Source organism: Sarcophilus harrisii, chromosome 4 (assembly GCF_902635505.1).
Source record: "Sarcophilus harrisii chromosome 4, mSarHar1.11, whole genome shotgun sequence".
NCBI classification, from domain to species: Eukaryota; Metazoa; Chordata; class Mammalia; order Dasyuromorphia; family Dasyuridae; genus Sarcophilus; species Sarcophilus harrisii.
Genome location: NC_045429.1, coordinates 93,330,314 through 93,346,721, shown reverse-complemented (window position 1 = coordinate 93,346,721; position 16,408 = coordinate 93,330,314). Strand labels below are relative to the sequence as shown.

General features: G+C 32.7%; 1 protein-coding gene across 1 annotated transcript in view; it reads left to right on the top strand.

Annotated features, from left to right (window-relative positions):
* Positions 1 to 16,408, top strand: part of KIF14 (kinesin family member 14) — a 59,368-nt gene that overhangs the window by 18,429 nt on the left and 24,531 nt on the right. Inside the window, exons 12-23 of the mRNA XM_023501858.2 lie at positions 1,652 to 1,824; positions 3,081 to 3,228; positions 3,494 to 3,557; positions 5,396 to 5,580; positions 6,990 to 7,092; positions 7,285 to 7,445; positions 8,270 to 8,417; positions 9,058 to 9,210; positions 11,260 to 11,386; positions 11,972 to 12,065; positions 14,086 to 14,224; positions 14,786 to 14,886. Coding sequence (XP_023357626.1) covers positions 1,652 to 1,824; positions 3,081 to 3,228; positions 3,494 to 3,557; positions 5,396 to 5,580; positions 6,990 to 7,092; positions 7,285 to 7,445; positions 8,270 to 8,417; positions 9,058 to 9,210; positions 11,260 to 11,386; positions 11,972 to 12,065; positions 14,086 to 14,224; positions 14,786 to 14,886 — 1,596 coding nt within the window. The remainder of the gene's footprint in view (positions 1 to 1,651; positions 1,825 to 3,080; positions 3,229 to 3,493; positions 3,558 to 5,395; positions 5,581 to 6,989; positions 7,093 to 7,284; positions 7,446 to 8,269; positions 8,418 to 9,057; positions 9,211 to 11,259; positions 11,387 to 11,971; positions 12,066 to 14,085; positions 14,225 to 14,785; positions 14,887 to 16,408) is intronic.

Sequence of the window (16,408 nt, the reverse complement as noted above, 5' to 3'; positions counted from 1 at the left end):
TTTCTGAGTCAATGTAATCATTAATTGATTTGAGTATTTTGAGTTCAGTACAAAAGAGAGGATAATACTTCTATACTCTGCCATGGTCAGACTACATGTAGACTTTATGTTTAGTTCTAGGTACTACATCTTGGATAAACAAGAGAGCACCTATTCTATGGTGGAGAGCTGAAAGAATGTACCATAGGAAGCTGGAAAAAGTGGGACTGTTTTCCTGGAAGAGAGATGGCTTAGGTAGCTCCTAAAAGCTACTTAAGCAGTTCATGAACGCTCCCTTCAAGTGTTTGAAGCCCTGTCACAAGGAAGAGAGATATGTTTTGTTTGGTTCCAAAGGCAAAATTAAAATCACTGAAAGGAAGTTTTAGGTAGAAGCCATTTTAGAACTGAGGTCATGAAAATCTTCCTATTGAGATTTACCCAAAAGGAGAAGACCTGATTTAGAAGTAAAAGTTCTCACTCAGTAGAAGTTTTTCAGCACAAGCTAGATGACCATTTGTTAATTATATCGTAGAAGGTATATATTAGGTACTAGGTAGCCTCTGAGATCCCTTTCCACTCTGAAAATCTGCTTTTTTTTTTTTTTTTCATTCTATTCTTTTCAGCCTTGGTTTATTCTTTCTTACTTCCCAGGTACTTTTTTTGTAATATAGGCAATAAATACTTTTTTGAATTAAGGGAATAAACTGACTTAATATTTCATTTGTTTGATATATTGAAGTTTTTGGTCACAGAAAATTTTTAGTAAAAGCTAATTTAATGTCATTTGTATTATTAGGGAATCTCAGTCCCTCTTGCTGTTATTCTGACAATTTTTTTTTGTAAAGCTGAATTATTTCTTGGAATGTAGATGAAATTTAACTCAGTTAATTTAATATAGTCTTTTCAAAAATTTGTTTTCTATCAGCTATTGTTGAATTTCACATTTTTCAGTATTGCAAAGTCCTTCAAGTAGGAATCAACTTCACTTTGCTAATTAGGTTAGTTAACATGTTTAAACTGAAAATACATAATTTAATGCATTGTGATATCATTTTATTCAGTCAGATCATATGAATGATGATTTTTATGTTATATAATTGATTTCTTAAAAAGAATTGTCACATTTAGATATGCACAATATTTATAGCAATATGAAACTGTCTTTTCTTTGTATTTTCTTTTTTTCCCCTTATATTTCTTAAAAGTATAATTCAGAAAGAGGGAAAAAAATACTTTCACCTGAATAAGGAATCAAAAAATAGGAAGCAATATATATCTTGCTCAGCATAAATCATAGACTTTTAGATAATGGAAATATATTTTATAGACTGATAACCAAGACCTGGAATCAACTAAAATAAGGCTTGCTTATTGTATGGCTTTATCCTAGAGCATAACTTAACACCTTATTTCTGACCAGGGTATATAATACTCAAGTATATTCTAATTAACCTTCTTTTAAAATTTGTTTACTTCTTTGTGATAAAAATGAAAAATTGACTGATAAAATAGGTTTTTTATGAACTTATATAATTTACATATTCTCCAATTCTTCCAAATAGCATTTAATCTGTGATAGAACACATGTTGTATTAGTTTGATTTTGTGTTATTAGAAAATTACTGCTATTAAATTCTTGTTAGAGTAAAGACTATGACTTCTATTCTTAAAGGTTGTTAAAAGAAAGCTTAGGTGGAAATTCAAAAACTGCAATGATTGCTACAATTAGTCCAGCTGCTAGTAGCATAGAAGAAACATTGAGCACACTTCGATATGCTAAGCAAGCCGGTCTGATAATCAACATTGCCAAAGTAAATGAAGATGTGAATGCCAAGTTAATTAGAGGTGAATATTTTTCTATCAACATATTTACCTAGATAAGTACAATAGATGTAATGCTAGCCTCATAAATAACTTCAAAACTGAAATTGATGATTTATAAAAATGTCCATGACTTTTTTCTCAATTCCTGATTTTAACATTATTCCAGTGTGTTTGGGAATGATAAAGGCAGGGAGATAGAATAAGGGAATTAAGTAAGTCTAATAGGAATGAAGAGTAATGAAGGAAGGAAGAAAGTAATGAAGGGGAGTTCAAAAAAAGTCCCATCTAGAAATGCTGGGCTCTTTAATACATTTACCTGTCATTTTCAAGAAACTCCTGGCTTTTGCTACATATTTTCATGTTCCAAATTATACAAATTGCCATTTTTGTCTACTGTCCCACCTTTTCTTGGACTTCTTTTCATTATTTCCATCCCTGGGCTCTTCATTCCTACTTGATCTTGCTTTATTAAGTGACTTAGGCACAACTTAGATTTGCATTTCTATCATTGGCTTTTCTAAAGTAGTTTCTTCTAATAACTTGTTAATTCTGATTCACATACTGGCTTATGCATTCTTCAAAGGACAAAACCTTACCTTGTTGAATGATTCTTTTTAGGAAATGGGACCATTATTGATGTTGTATATGAATCCATTATCTTTCCCATGTCCTATTGCCTGCTCTCATTGCCTGCAGTTTCATATAACAATTGATCTAGGCAAAAGCAAGAACCATAGACTTATTCTACAATACAGACCTTCCCTGCCTAGATACTTCTGAGTTTTATGAAATGTGGACAAATGATACTCTTCTTTAAATAAATCTTTTTGATCTTGGAAGATCTCTAGAAAGATAATTATCATAGATTATTTTCTTGAATTTATATTTTAGAAACAATTATCAGAGATTAATTAAGGACTTGAATACTTATAATTATTTGGATTTCTCAGAAGATGTTTAAGAAAACATTTCTATGGAATAAGTGATATCTGGAATTATTTTGTAAACTACATCCTTTGTACATAGATTTGTTATTCAATTTCTTTTATACAACAAAGAAACAATTGTCTCTTTGATTTGTCATCTAAGGAAGGAACAAACTTTGTTAATATGGAAACATATTTATGTCATTAAAAATCAAGATAAAATACATTTTTAAATAAATCTAATATGCTTTAAGTATTAAAAAAGCAATTTCAAAGTACAAATGAAGAACTATACCTTCAAGTGTGCCATATATTAATCATGTGTGCATGTTTCTTTTGAAAAATATTTAGAACTAAAAGCAGAAATTGAAAAGCTGAAAGCCACTCAACGAAACACTCGGAATATTGACCCTGAACGATACAGACGCTGTCAGCAAGAAATAACTTCCTTAAGAATGAAACTTCACCAACAAGAAAAGGAAATAGCAGAAATGCACAGGTGGAGTAATTATTTTAAATTTTAAGTGTTTTTACTGTGTAGGAATCTTAGAACTAGTAGGGAGTTTTTTCCAGGCATTAAGTACATTCCCTTGCTTTCAAAAAATTTGAGTTTAATCTGTTCTATTTTGAAATACTTTCAGAATTTAAAAAATGCCCAAAGCTCCTTGGGTAATTTTTCAAGTGTTTAGTACTTCTTATGGTCAGAATGTTCTTTCTTATGTGTTATAATATTTACCTTAATGACTTTGTTTCTTTCTGAAAAGGGCATGGAGAGAAAAACTTGAACAAGCAGAAAAAAGAAAGCTTCAGGAAACTAAGGAATTGCAGGTACTACTTTATTCTGAGACAGAAAAATGGTTGCTGTGGAGTTAATAAGGATGATAGGCCTCTAGCCAGTGCCTTTCTAACTGTAAGTTAGTTGTCAGAATAAACCACAATCACATAAAAATAACTAATAAAAGGCAATCAATTTAGTTATAAAATAAGTAGCACAAACAAATGCTTTATGACTTCAGAGAAGGGAGAGATCAATTTTACTCTCCTCTCTTAAGGCTAACTACCTCCAGTAAAGGATTCATGGAGAAAATGGTAGTTGAGTTGGGTCTTAAAATTTGGGTAGAATTTTGCTAGTAAAAGAATGAGGAGAATAATTGAAAAGAAAAAAAAATGCACAGTCTTTTTGGATATTTTGCCTGAAGGTTCATGTTGGCCAGTAGGAGGAGATCAATTGCTGTAAAATACATATTGTGGTAGTTGGGAGCCAAATTGTTTATTTAAACACTTTAAATAATAGGCTAAGGATTTTGGATTTATTCTATAGATGCTGAAGATTTGTGAGTAGTGAGGAGGCCTAGATTGTCTCAGAGATATGAATTAGGAAAATTAACCAGACAGAAGTTTACAGGATGAAATTGGAGGGACTATTAGCATAATCTGGGCATGAAATGACTGTGTGATCTAGAATGGTGACAGTGGGAATAAAAGGGAAGGAAAATATGTAAGAGATGTTAGGAAGAACTGATACAACTTGATACTTCAGGTGTAGCAGTAGTGGTTAGTATATTGCTAGAAAAAAAAGGAGTCAAAAATAACTTGAGGATTCTTTAGAATGGATAACCAGGGTAATAATGGTGCCATTAAGAGTAATGAAGAAGTAAAAGGGAGAAGATTATAGATAAATTATATTTTTATTCTATTGTGAAATTTCATGCAGAATATTAGTACTCGGGTTTCTTAATCAATAAATATATTTAGGTGTATATAATATGCCAACAACTATGCTTAGGATATAAAGATTAAAAATGAAATTGCTATTGTTTGGAGAAAGAAACTGCATGTATATAAACAAATATGTACAAGGTAAATATAAGGGCCAGGACAGTGACAGTTGGGAGAAAGGCTTTATATAGAGGTAGATTCTTGAACAGCTTTTGAAGGAAGTAAAAGCTTTTTCAGAAGAAAAGCCTTTTCTGCTAAAACGCAGAGGCAAAATGAGACTAAATTACAGGTATAAAATATATGGAAAGTCATATATGGGGAATAATAAGAGGGGCAGTTTTGTTGGACCATAGCATATAGAAAGGAAAGAAATGTATATTAAACTTAGAAAGTGTTTCAGAAGCAAAATAACAATTTCTATTTGGTCCTAGTGGCATTAGGAAACCAATGGAGAATATTGAGTAGTGACAGAGACAGAACTATACTTTAGGAAATAACTTTGGTAACTATGTGGAGGATGGAATTCAGAGGGACCAATTAGGTGGTCATTGAAATAGTACAGGCAAGAGATTATGAGGACCTGAAATAAGGTGGTGGCTGTGTGATGAAGAGAAAGGCATGTATTTTGAAAGATGCTATGGAGGTAGAAATGAAAAAAAAAATTGACAACTGATTGGCTTTTGGTCAGGCATCAAGAAGAACATGAAGGTTCTGAACCTAGGTGACTAGAAGTATGGTGATGCCTTTGATACAAATAGAGAAGTTTGGCATAAAGGTGGGTTTGGGGGAAAGATAATGAGTTTTATCTTAAATTTGTGGAATTTGATTTTTCTAATAGACAGGCACATGTGACTGCAGCTCAAAAGGTAGAATTTTTAAACAAGTAGAAACATTGTCACATCTGATTAAATTCTTTTTTTTTTTTTTTTTTTGATGAATTTACCTAGAAAGCAGGAATTACATTCAAAATGGATAATCGTTTACCAAATCTTGTCAATCTCAATGAAGATCCACAATTATCAGAGATGTTACTCTATATGATAAAAGAAGGAAAAACTACTGTTGGGAAGTACAAACCAAATTCAGATCATGATATTCAGTTATCAGGGGTGCTAATTGCTGATGATCACTGGTATGTTATTTCATAAAAACAGTATCTTTGAAAAAAAATTTTTTAAGCTGTTGAGACTTTCATTTTAATTTTAAAAAGCTGTAAAATGGTTATAGTTTAAAGTGTTTACACGTACACATATATACTTGAGCTATGCTATTTTTCATCTTTTATTATCTTGGGAATACCTATATGGCTTTTGAGGATGTTAGGAGAACTAATCCATCGGAGACAGTTTTCAACTGTCTTTCCTTATTTTTTTTCTAGTGTTGGTTGCAACCCCATATGAGTCTTGTAACTAAATTGTGGGGGTTGTGAAATTATGATTTATTATCAATAAATGTTTGATTTGCATACCTTTTTATATACTCATCTATCTGGAATCATATAAAGATTTCTCAGAAAAAATTTAAGAAGTCCTGCTTTAGAGTACTATCTATAAAATATATAAAAATACATGAATAGTACAATTTCTTACCTAGAAGTATCTAGCCCCTATGAATGCGGGTTTGACTCCCTAGGCTCCACCCGACTCCCATTCTCAGTAAAATTCTTCCTAATTGCTATTACATTTCTCATATTCGACCTAGAAATTGCCCTCCTTTTACCACTACCTTGAGCCATCCAATTACCAACAACCGATACTATGCTTGCCCTATCATACTCTCTCATCATGTTTTACAAAGATATTACAAATATTCTAGGAAATATTCTATTTCTAGGAATAGATATTCTAGGAATATGCTAGGAAAAGATATCCTTTAAATAAAAGGAAAAAATTTGTTTCTTGCAATATACAGACCTGTTTTTAATATGATATCATGTTAAAAATATGGAATGGGTCATTTCAAGTTCATTTTTCTGCTCATTTAACTCTTTGCTCTTCATCAGGGTCATTTTCACCATCATCATGCTTTTTTGAACATATTTTCTCAGTGCATTTGGGGAAGCAAGGCCCTTAGCTGCATCTTTGGGCTTGATCCATCCCAATCTGTCCCATCACCATGACCCTTTCTTCTTCCATGCCAGTACTGTGCAACTTAGTTCTTTTGAAAATATATATATACCAAAGGCCCTAATTAAAAGAAACTATAGTTAAATTTATATCCTTTTATATTTATGTTGAAAATCATCTAGATTTTGATCTTACTGAAAATGTTTTGGAATGTCAATAGTGAGTCCTGCCATAAACCATAGTTTTCTAATTTGCTAATGACATAATTGTTTCTTGTATATGATCTTCTTAACTGGGTCTAATTTTTTTCTTGCTGATCATAATTAAAAGTATTTTAAAAATAACAAAACAATATGTTGACTGTGACATTAAGCATAAACTTTAATTCCACAAGGAGAAATCTTATTATAATAATCTATTTTTTTCCCTTTTGTGTGTCTTAAACTTGTAATAATTTTGCTTTTTATTTTAATAGTATTATTAAAAATTTTGATGGAACAGTCAGTATTATTCCACTAGGAGATGCAAAAACATATGTAAATGGAAAACATATTTCAGAATCTACCATTCTGCATCATGTAAGTTAATTGATACGAAAAATTAATTTCTGTAAACAAAGTGTTTAAAATCCACATTGTGTCTAAAAAGTTAACATTGCTGTTAAATTTTTGATAAACTATAAAGTTTTTGAATGTGATTTACTCTTCCTTATTTTTCTAAGTTGATCCTCAACCTCATTTATCAAATCTGTACTATTTTTTCCTCCTTAGGGCGATCGTGTCATTCTTGGTGGAGATCATTATTTTAGATTTAATCATCCAGTAGAAGTACAGAAAGGAAAAATATCATTTTGTGGGTCTCTTCTCACAAATGATTGTCCAAAAGACTTTGAGTTTGCAAAAAATGAATTGCTTATGGCTCAGAGATCACAGTAAGTATTACTGTTTACACTATTAGGTGTCGAATTCTGTATGCACAGAAGTAAACATTAGCTATATAGTGATACATAATTCAGCCATCTAGTATTCAATTTTTTCTGTTAGTTGGTAAAGACATAGTTTTTCCCTGACTTCAAAATAACTTTGCTTCTATATGTGCATCTCTCTGGTTTCTCTCCTATCCCTTCTTATGGTAGTAGAAATAGCTGCAGCTGTCAAAAAGAATTAGTCCTTAGAAGATTTGATTAGGATATTCTAGATAAATATATATATATGCTCTGTTGCATCCCTAGTTTAAAGTAGATTTATCCTATTATCCATGGGACTCTGTAAGAAAGTCTGATTCTGTTTTTGCCTCTGGCCTTCTTTTTCTTTAATTTCTTTTTATTAAAACTGAAGAAAGAAGAAGGCTTGTTTTTTCATACAGAAGCAAGAAAGCAAATTCTGAGTCCTTTAAAATTGTTTTTATAGTTTTTATCTATCAAACCAAATTATAAGTCACTTGAAATATAATGAATTAGAGGATTACATTTCTTTACATTTCATAAATTTTATTTTCTTAACATTGATGTTATTGATTTCCATGTGGAATTTTTGTTTCAACCATCATCAATTTATTTCTATTTAAAATATCCTTATATTAAGGAATGTTAACAAATTTCTTCCTGGAATAAAATTGCATTTTTATACAGTAAATATAGTTAATTTTTTTTAGATAAGTTTAAATAATTGTTCAAGGGAAACATTGGACCATAGTTTGGAACTATTCATGACAAACAGAAATGCAGAAAATGAATATTTTCTTGCTACTTTATAGACTTGAAGCGGAAATAGAAGAGGCACGGTTAAAAGCTAAGGAAGAAATGATGCAAGGAATCCAGATTGCAAAAGAAATGGCTCAGCAAGAACTGTCTTCTCAAAGAGCTGCCTATGAAAATAAAATAAAAGCCCTGGAAACAGAACTGGTAAAAAAAAAAAGAAAAGAAAAGAAAAAGCAGCATTAGTTTATTTTTAGTTTTTTCTGGAATCTCATGCTAATTGTACGATGGAGTCAGCATCTAGAATGTGGGTGCTGGGGACTCTGGGCAGATGAGTGTGGGAGGCAAGAGGTTTTATACTTTTATTTCTTCTGCCACAGGAATAATAGCAACAGAGAAAGTCATTCCTGCAAGAAGAAGCAAAAAAATACGTATACTTTGAGATTTGTAGCTAGAGTTATGTTAGTAGTTACTGTCTGACACTCCACTTCTCTAGGATTCCACAGATCCTTTTTGAAGGGGAAGATCCTAAAAGTTAAAAGCACTGATAATTATTTATAGTTATTTATCCAAATTTTATTCTAAGTTGTGTTGGTATGGTCATTTTTCCATTAGTAAACATAAGTCTATTATGTGTTGACTAAGGTTTTGCTTTTTTAGGCCTGGAAAGGCACTTTGATCCAGTTGAAAGCTGAGCCACTGAGGTTAAATGCTTTATCAAAGTGTCTGAGCTAGGATTTGTACTCATGTCTTCTATTTCTTAACCCATGATCCTTTTGCTGGACCTGGATCCTTGTTTTGAAGATAGTATTCATCGTGCTCTGTTTTGTTGTTCCTCTTTATAAAGAAAGAAGAATCTGAGAGGAAGAAAATGCAGGAAATAAATAATCAGAAGGCTAATGACAAAATACAGGAATTAGAAAAAGCAAAACAGCATCTGGAACAGAAAGTCCATGCTAATAAAAAGCGATTAGAAATGGAAACTTTGGCTACAAAACAGGTAACTTCCAATATATAACTAATCTCTCTGATTAGTAATAAAGAAAACACTAGCCCTTTTTTCCTGTTTTGAGGATCTTGAAAGAAGGTGGTTTTTGAAAGATTTGCAAGGAAATATAAAAATGCAAGCGTACAAATAAAAAAGTTTTCTTGTCTGGCCAAAGTTCTGGTAGGTGCCTTCTTTCTGGTACTCTTCTTAGATTTCAGTTTTCAGAGCCAGAACGACAGAGCCATTAAGAATAGCTCTACAGACTAGTATAATTTTATAACGCCTTCTCATACCATTTCTCATTTTCATCTAGATTTAATAGATCTCTTCCTTCCCTTCTTCCATCTTTTATTTTTGGTTGGAAAGTTTAAGGTTTGAATCAGTAGGTAAGGTTTAGTTAGATAAACTGACTACTGTGCAATTATTTTTTTTCTTCTCTACTTCAAAGCAGAAAGCAGCAAAGCTTGCTTCCTAATACTAAGCATAATTGAACTACTTGACAGAGATTCCAAATAATCTAAATAACTAAGGAATATTTTGCCTTTCGTAGATGCTGCCCCCCCCCTTTTTTTTGCCACTATTCTCTAAAATACAAATAATTTGATATAAACCTTAATAGTATTAGAATATTTTCTAACAGAAAATCATGGAATCATATCTGTCTTCAAAATTTATTTTGTGATATATTAGAATTTTTCATGTTGTCTATCAATCAGCAAGCATTTGTTAAGTGGCTACTACATATAAAGCTCTGTGCTAAGCTTTGGGGAGGTAAAAAACCAGTTCTGGCACTCAAGGAGCATATATTCTTTTTTTCTTTTTTATTAAAGCTTTTTATTCACAAAGCATATGTGTGGGTAATTTTTCCAACATTGATCCCTGCATAACCCCTTGCTGCAAATTTTCCCCTTATTCCCCACCCCCATCCCCTCCTCCACCCGGCAAGCAGTTCAGTATATGCCAAAAGGCATGCCAGATGCAATATGTGTATACATATTCACACAGCCATCCAATTGCGCAAGAAAAATCAGATCAAGAAGGAAGAAAAACAGAAAAAAGAAACAAAATGCAAGGAAACAATAAGAGTGAGAATGCTATGTTGTGTTCTACCCTCCGTTCCCATGGTTCTCTCTCTGGGTGTAGATGGTTCTCTTCATCACTGCACAAGTGGAATTGGTCCAACCATCTCAGTGTTAAAGAGAGCACGAAGGAGCATATATTCTTATGTGGAGATACAATATATATATATATCAGCAAGATATATTAAGAGTAGATGGAATAGAGTTATAAGGTAGCAGCTGGGTAAACTAGGAAAGGCCTTCTGGAAGAGATAGTGCTTAAGATGAATCTTAAAGGAAATTGAAGAATCCATGAGGTAGAGTTTAGAAAGAGTTTTCTAGGCATGGGAGACAGTCACTATAAAAGTTTTGAAACAGAGAAGGAAATGTTGCATGTGAAGAACAACAAAGATGCGTAAATTAACAGACCAGAAAGTGTGTGGAGGGGAATACAGTGATATATTTAAAAACTTGAAAAATAAGAAGGGACTAGGTTATAAAGAGCTAAAGAGAAAAATTTATATTTGTTCCCAGAGAAAATAATGAGTCATAATTTGTATAAGGAATTGGGTGAGGTGACATGGAATATAGGAAGATGGGGTATAGGACATAGGAAGAAACTTGGAAGCCTTGAGGAGGATGGATTGAAATGGGATAGGCTTGAGGTTGGGAGTCCAATTCATAGTCCAAATGAGATGTGATCAGGCCCTGGTGTGAACTACAGTGGTGGTAATATGAGTGGCAAGAAATTGATGTATGCAAAAGATGTTTTTAAAATAATCTCTGAAATGATAATATTTTTTCATGACCACTGATGCTTCTGATCATGTTTGTAGGCAGGTTTTTTACTTTTCATCAAAATTTTTAGATGTAAAAAATTAAACTTATTCCATTAAATGCCTAGTTCAATCATAAAGTATGTGTTGTCAGTATGTTTGCATGTTTTGCTTCGGGTTTTTTGCTTTATTTTTTGAATGGACTTATAAAAATGGATGTTATTTAGGCCTTAGAAGATCATACTGTTCGGCATACAAAGATTCTTGAAGCTTTGGAGGCTGAGAAGCAGAAAATTGTTAAAGAAGTACAGATTTTACAACAGAATCGGAATAACAAGGATAAGATGTTAACAAGTAAGTGATGGAGAATATTGGTATTTATCTTAATGTAAAGCTATGTAGGTTACCTGATAAACATGAGTATATGTGTATAGAGAAAAGAAATGGGGGAAAAATAAGACTCTTTGCTTACAAGCTATTCATGTTCTACTAGAGAAACTATAACTTTTACATAAGATAAGTAAATCCTTTACATTATGTAATTAGAGAAGCACTGTGTATAATGGATGGGAATCCATCAGAATAGGAAAGATTTGGACTTAAATCCAGCTTCTTGAACATATTGTCTGTATGACTATGAGCCAGTCATTTAACTGCTTTTAGCCTCAGTTTCCTCTATGAAATGAGGATAATAGTTCTTGTAATATCCAACGGGATTATGAAAGTCAAGTGAAATGATGCATATAGAGTACTTTAATATGCAATGTTATATAAGTATCACTTTAGTTATTATAATATATATTATATAATATATATGATATAATTAATAATCAGTTATTACTAGTAATTACCTCAAAACTTTAGTAACTTGGCTGTTCTTAGAAAAACATATATTTATTTATTCTTGCTTAGTTTTGCATTATTTATGTTTTACATTAGTTCAGCCTAATTGGAATTTCATGAAGCTCTCAATGATGATCCAAGAAGCCAACACCATTAGCAACAAATTAAGAAAGTGTTATGTTTTTTATAGGTGAGTGATGCAATATTAGTTTACTTAACAAATGCTTTCTATCCCTGCCAGCCCTTCTTCCAAATTTCAACTTTAGTCATGCTTTCTACAGTTATCTAAAGATATAAAAATTTGGTGAAGACTATAACCCCAAATGCCACTCTGCATTGGTAATTGACACAGTATTTTTGCATAATGAGGAATAGCAGGGAAAACCATTCATATTGATCTAGAGGAGATTTGACTGGTGAACTAGCTTTATATTACTGGTCAGTAACACTTTATATTACTGAAATAGCTTTGCAAGCATTTTATTTCCAAGATTTGTGTTAAAAAACAATTGTTCTAAACAAAATTGATTACTGTGTAATTATGATAACCAATCTTGGCCCCAGAGAGTAGGTGAAAAAAATGTTCTTCCCTCTCTTCATTAAAGGATTGGGGTGGGGGGAGGGAAGGGGTAGCTAGATGGCACAGTGGCTAGAGCACTGGCTCTGAAGTCAGGAGGACTTGGATTCAAATCCAACCTTAGACACTTAACACTTACTAAGTATTCACTTTACCCCAATTGCCTTGCAAAAAAAATTTAAAAAGGAAAAAAAAAGAACTGGGATTGGGACTCCAAATGTGAAATAACGTATTTACTGTGAGGCATTATTGAGGTGTATTAGTTTTACTGAAGTGCTTTTTAAATCTCGTGTTATAGGCAATAACTTACTAGAAATTGAAGGGATATATCCAGAAATAAATGAAACATAAAAATATTACGCACTGACAAAAATATTTTTAAAGAACAATTGTTTTCATTTTACTTTGTAATCATTCATAGGAAAACCTAGGAAGAGATAGTGTATTAACTCATAAAAAAAGTAAAGTCCCATGGTGGGTTTGAGCAAGCTGCAATGTATAACCAATGAGGGGCTCTGAAGTAGAACAGGAATAAAGGATGTCAACAAGGAAAAATAATATAGGAAGAAAAGATATGTTGCTCACATGGGTGAAAACAGTGTTGACAGATTGACAGCATTCCCCTGATTCTGTCATGATGCTGAGGGAAAGCAAGGAAGGTTCCCTCAGCAGGTTGAGTGGATCCTTTAGATGAAATTATGGGTGGATGTGGACAAGAGGTGTATTGACGGTTGGTTTGCATTCTCCAGTGTTGGAGAAATCTTCCAAAATGGCAGGATCATAGATCCATTAGAATATTTCATTATGAATCTAAAATGTTAATTCATATCTTCTCATAGTTAAAATAGGATATCTTTTGAGATTGATGAGGTTTAGATTTGGTATACCCAAATGAAATTAGAGTTACTGGTGGTCAGGGAGTTAAATAAGGTCTAAATGAGGTCTAATGGCAGGGCAAGAGTAGGGAGTTCTGGGATTCCCTTCTGGTGGCACAAGAGTCTCGTGTAAAGGAATTTATAGACCCGAAAACCTAGACTGATAAAAGAGGTTTATTATAGGGATTGGAAGTAAGGTTAAAGTCTAATTAAGGAAATAGGTGAGGATAAAGAGGAGTGCACCGGAAACAGTGTTCCAGTGAGCAGAGGCTCTTGGGGTGCTAAGCATGGTAGCTAGCATATTTGGAACCTCTGCAAAGAGAGGATTTTAGTTTGGTTCTTTTACAATAGGGGGCTTGTGGGTGGAGGTTGGCTCCTCACTGGGTTTCAGTTAGGGCTAGAATTTGAATTGAATTCAATGAGTTTCAGGACTGAGCCCACCCCACCCAGATTACAAAGATGAAACTGTGCTTGGGGTGGAGTCTCCTCACTGAGGCAGAGTTGAAGGAGGCTTTCTCCTTTAAGGATTTTCAGTTTGGGGATTCCCTCTTCAATCAGCAATTTGTGCAGTATTTCAGACTTTTTTTTTTTTTTACATACTCATATTGAGTATTTTTTTTTTGTTTTGTTTTGCTATTATATAAATATTTAATTACAGAAGAGTTTTTGTAAGAATTTTTGTTTTATTCTAGTTAAGAAAATGTTCCCTAAAGTATTATGTTTTTAGGGGTGTTTTATTGTTATTTTTCCCCATTCAGGCATGATATATCAAGTGAAGGAAATACTATTGAGCCTTTTGTTCAGGTCCAAATTCGTAATGTTCAACTGGGAATTTCAACTTTCTGGAGCCTGGAAAAGTTTGAATCTAAACTTGCAGCAATGAAAGAACTTTATGAGGTATGGAATTTTAATAAATTTTTTTTTTGTTTGGAAAAAAGTTTAATATCAATTAATTTAATTACATTATACTTAAAAAGGGAGTAAAACACTTAGTATGATTTTCCTTCTTGTAAAACCTTTTGTAACTTGGAAGAATGTCAGAGCTACACTTGTAGAATTGGGATTTTGGTTGAGATGGATGGAATTAGGTATAACAAACATTTATTAAGTGCTTGCAATGTGCCAGGCACTATGCTTTAAACACCAGGAATGCAAATACAAGCAATTAAAGCCTTGCCATGAAGGAACTTATATTCTAATGGGGGAAGATGACTTAAAGAGGAGCTGACAAGGGAGGTGAATAATGTCATAACATAGAGATGATCAGGAAGTTATGTGGAGGTCTGATCCAGATGACTGAAGGCCAAAACTTAGTGTCTCAGAGCCAGAATCCAGGATTCCAATGGCAGGAAAATAAAGATGATGACTAGAAGACAGGAAATGTGCTATGAAAAAGACCAGAAGGAAAAGTTAAGGAAGAAAAATTAATCAGAATAAATTCTTTTTTTTTTTCCTTAGAATAATAGTAGTGTTAAAAGTGAAGATATCTTTTATGATCCAGAAGATGAATGGGAACCTGATTTAGCAAATACAACAGTTTCTTCATTTTCTAGAAGGAGGTAAATACTATATTTTCGCCCTATACACAGAGTATTCTTTTGTTTTAAAGGAACTGGGTGTTTTAGTTTTTTTTATGTGCCATCTGGTCAGATTTCATCAGGTGTATTATAAAACTGATCGAATTATAGTAGTCAATTTTAAGTATTAAATTGCTTGCCACTCAGGTTGAAGGAAAATACAAAAATATGGTATTTCATTGCTTTTATAAAGTCATATGGCCTAGCATAAATCTAGGTTTAGTATAAAAGATTAACCATGCTTATTTTTTAAGTCCAGTTTCCTCTAAAACTTGGTATCTCTATATTACATTATTAAGTGATAGAATCTTCAGTACTATCAATTATAATATGAATATCCTCAAAATTATAAATCTGGGTGATAAAGCACATCTTAACATAAGGGGAAAGGTTCCAGATAGACATGTGTTTTTCAGTAACTAAACCATAGGAGAATTTAGAAGCAATGTGAAGGATTTCAAAGAAAAATTATTTCCATCAACTGGGGGCCATTTTATAAATCAGTTCCTTGCCTGAGGTGATACAGAAAAGAATCTAATAAGTCCTGGTATAATTCAAGCTGTCACGTGGAAGAGAAATTAAATTCATTCCTCTGGGCCCAAGAGGTTAGAGCTAGTGGGATTTGCAGATATGCAGATTGGGGCTTTATATGAGGGAAGGCATCTTAACAATTAGAAATGTCTAAAAAACGTCCAAGGGTGCCTCTGAAAGCAGTGGATTTCCCACTGTTAAAGATCTTCAGGCAGAATCTGAATGATCAAATGTCCCAGATATTCTTAATAGTTCTCTCTCAGAGGCTTTTGAACTCTGAGATTCTGTAAGTGTAACCCTCTGCCCAGTCAATTACCTGACATCAGCTTCAGATTATATCTATGAATTGAGCTAATTGTCTTCCAAACAGGTGTTACTGTCAAAAGATTGATCATGAAAGAGAGTTTGGGGACCCTTTATAGTCACTGGAAAATTCACTCTTTAGGGGTTTTTTCTACAGGGGAGAGAATAATGGTCTCTGCTTTTCAAGTTTTTTTTTCAGCATCATCTGAAATTGTTTCTTTGGAGTTCCTTTTGGTGTTTCTAGCAATTTGCAATTTCAGCTGTCTTTTTCTTTATATTGATTTTTTTTTTTAAATTACTCTTATTTCCCATCATATCCCTTCCCCACCCAGAGATCAATTTCTTATGAAAATGAATAAAAAGGAAAGGCAGGGAAAGTAACTTGGCAACTAACCAATATTTTGGTTTTCAGTATATCCAGAGTTCTACATCCATATACCCCTGTCTTTGTAAAAAAGGAGAAGAAATGAAATTCTGTCTCTTGAGGCCAAATTTTGTCCTAATCATGCCCCCTTTAGTTTCAATTTTGTTGTTACTGTTCTTTCCATTGATATTGTAGTTATCATGTCTGTTGTCTATCTGATTCCATTTAAAAAAAATTTTTGTCAGTTCAGTCAACCAATTAACAAGCATTTGTGAAATGCCTGCTACATGCCAGGCATTGTGCTAA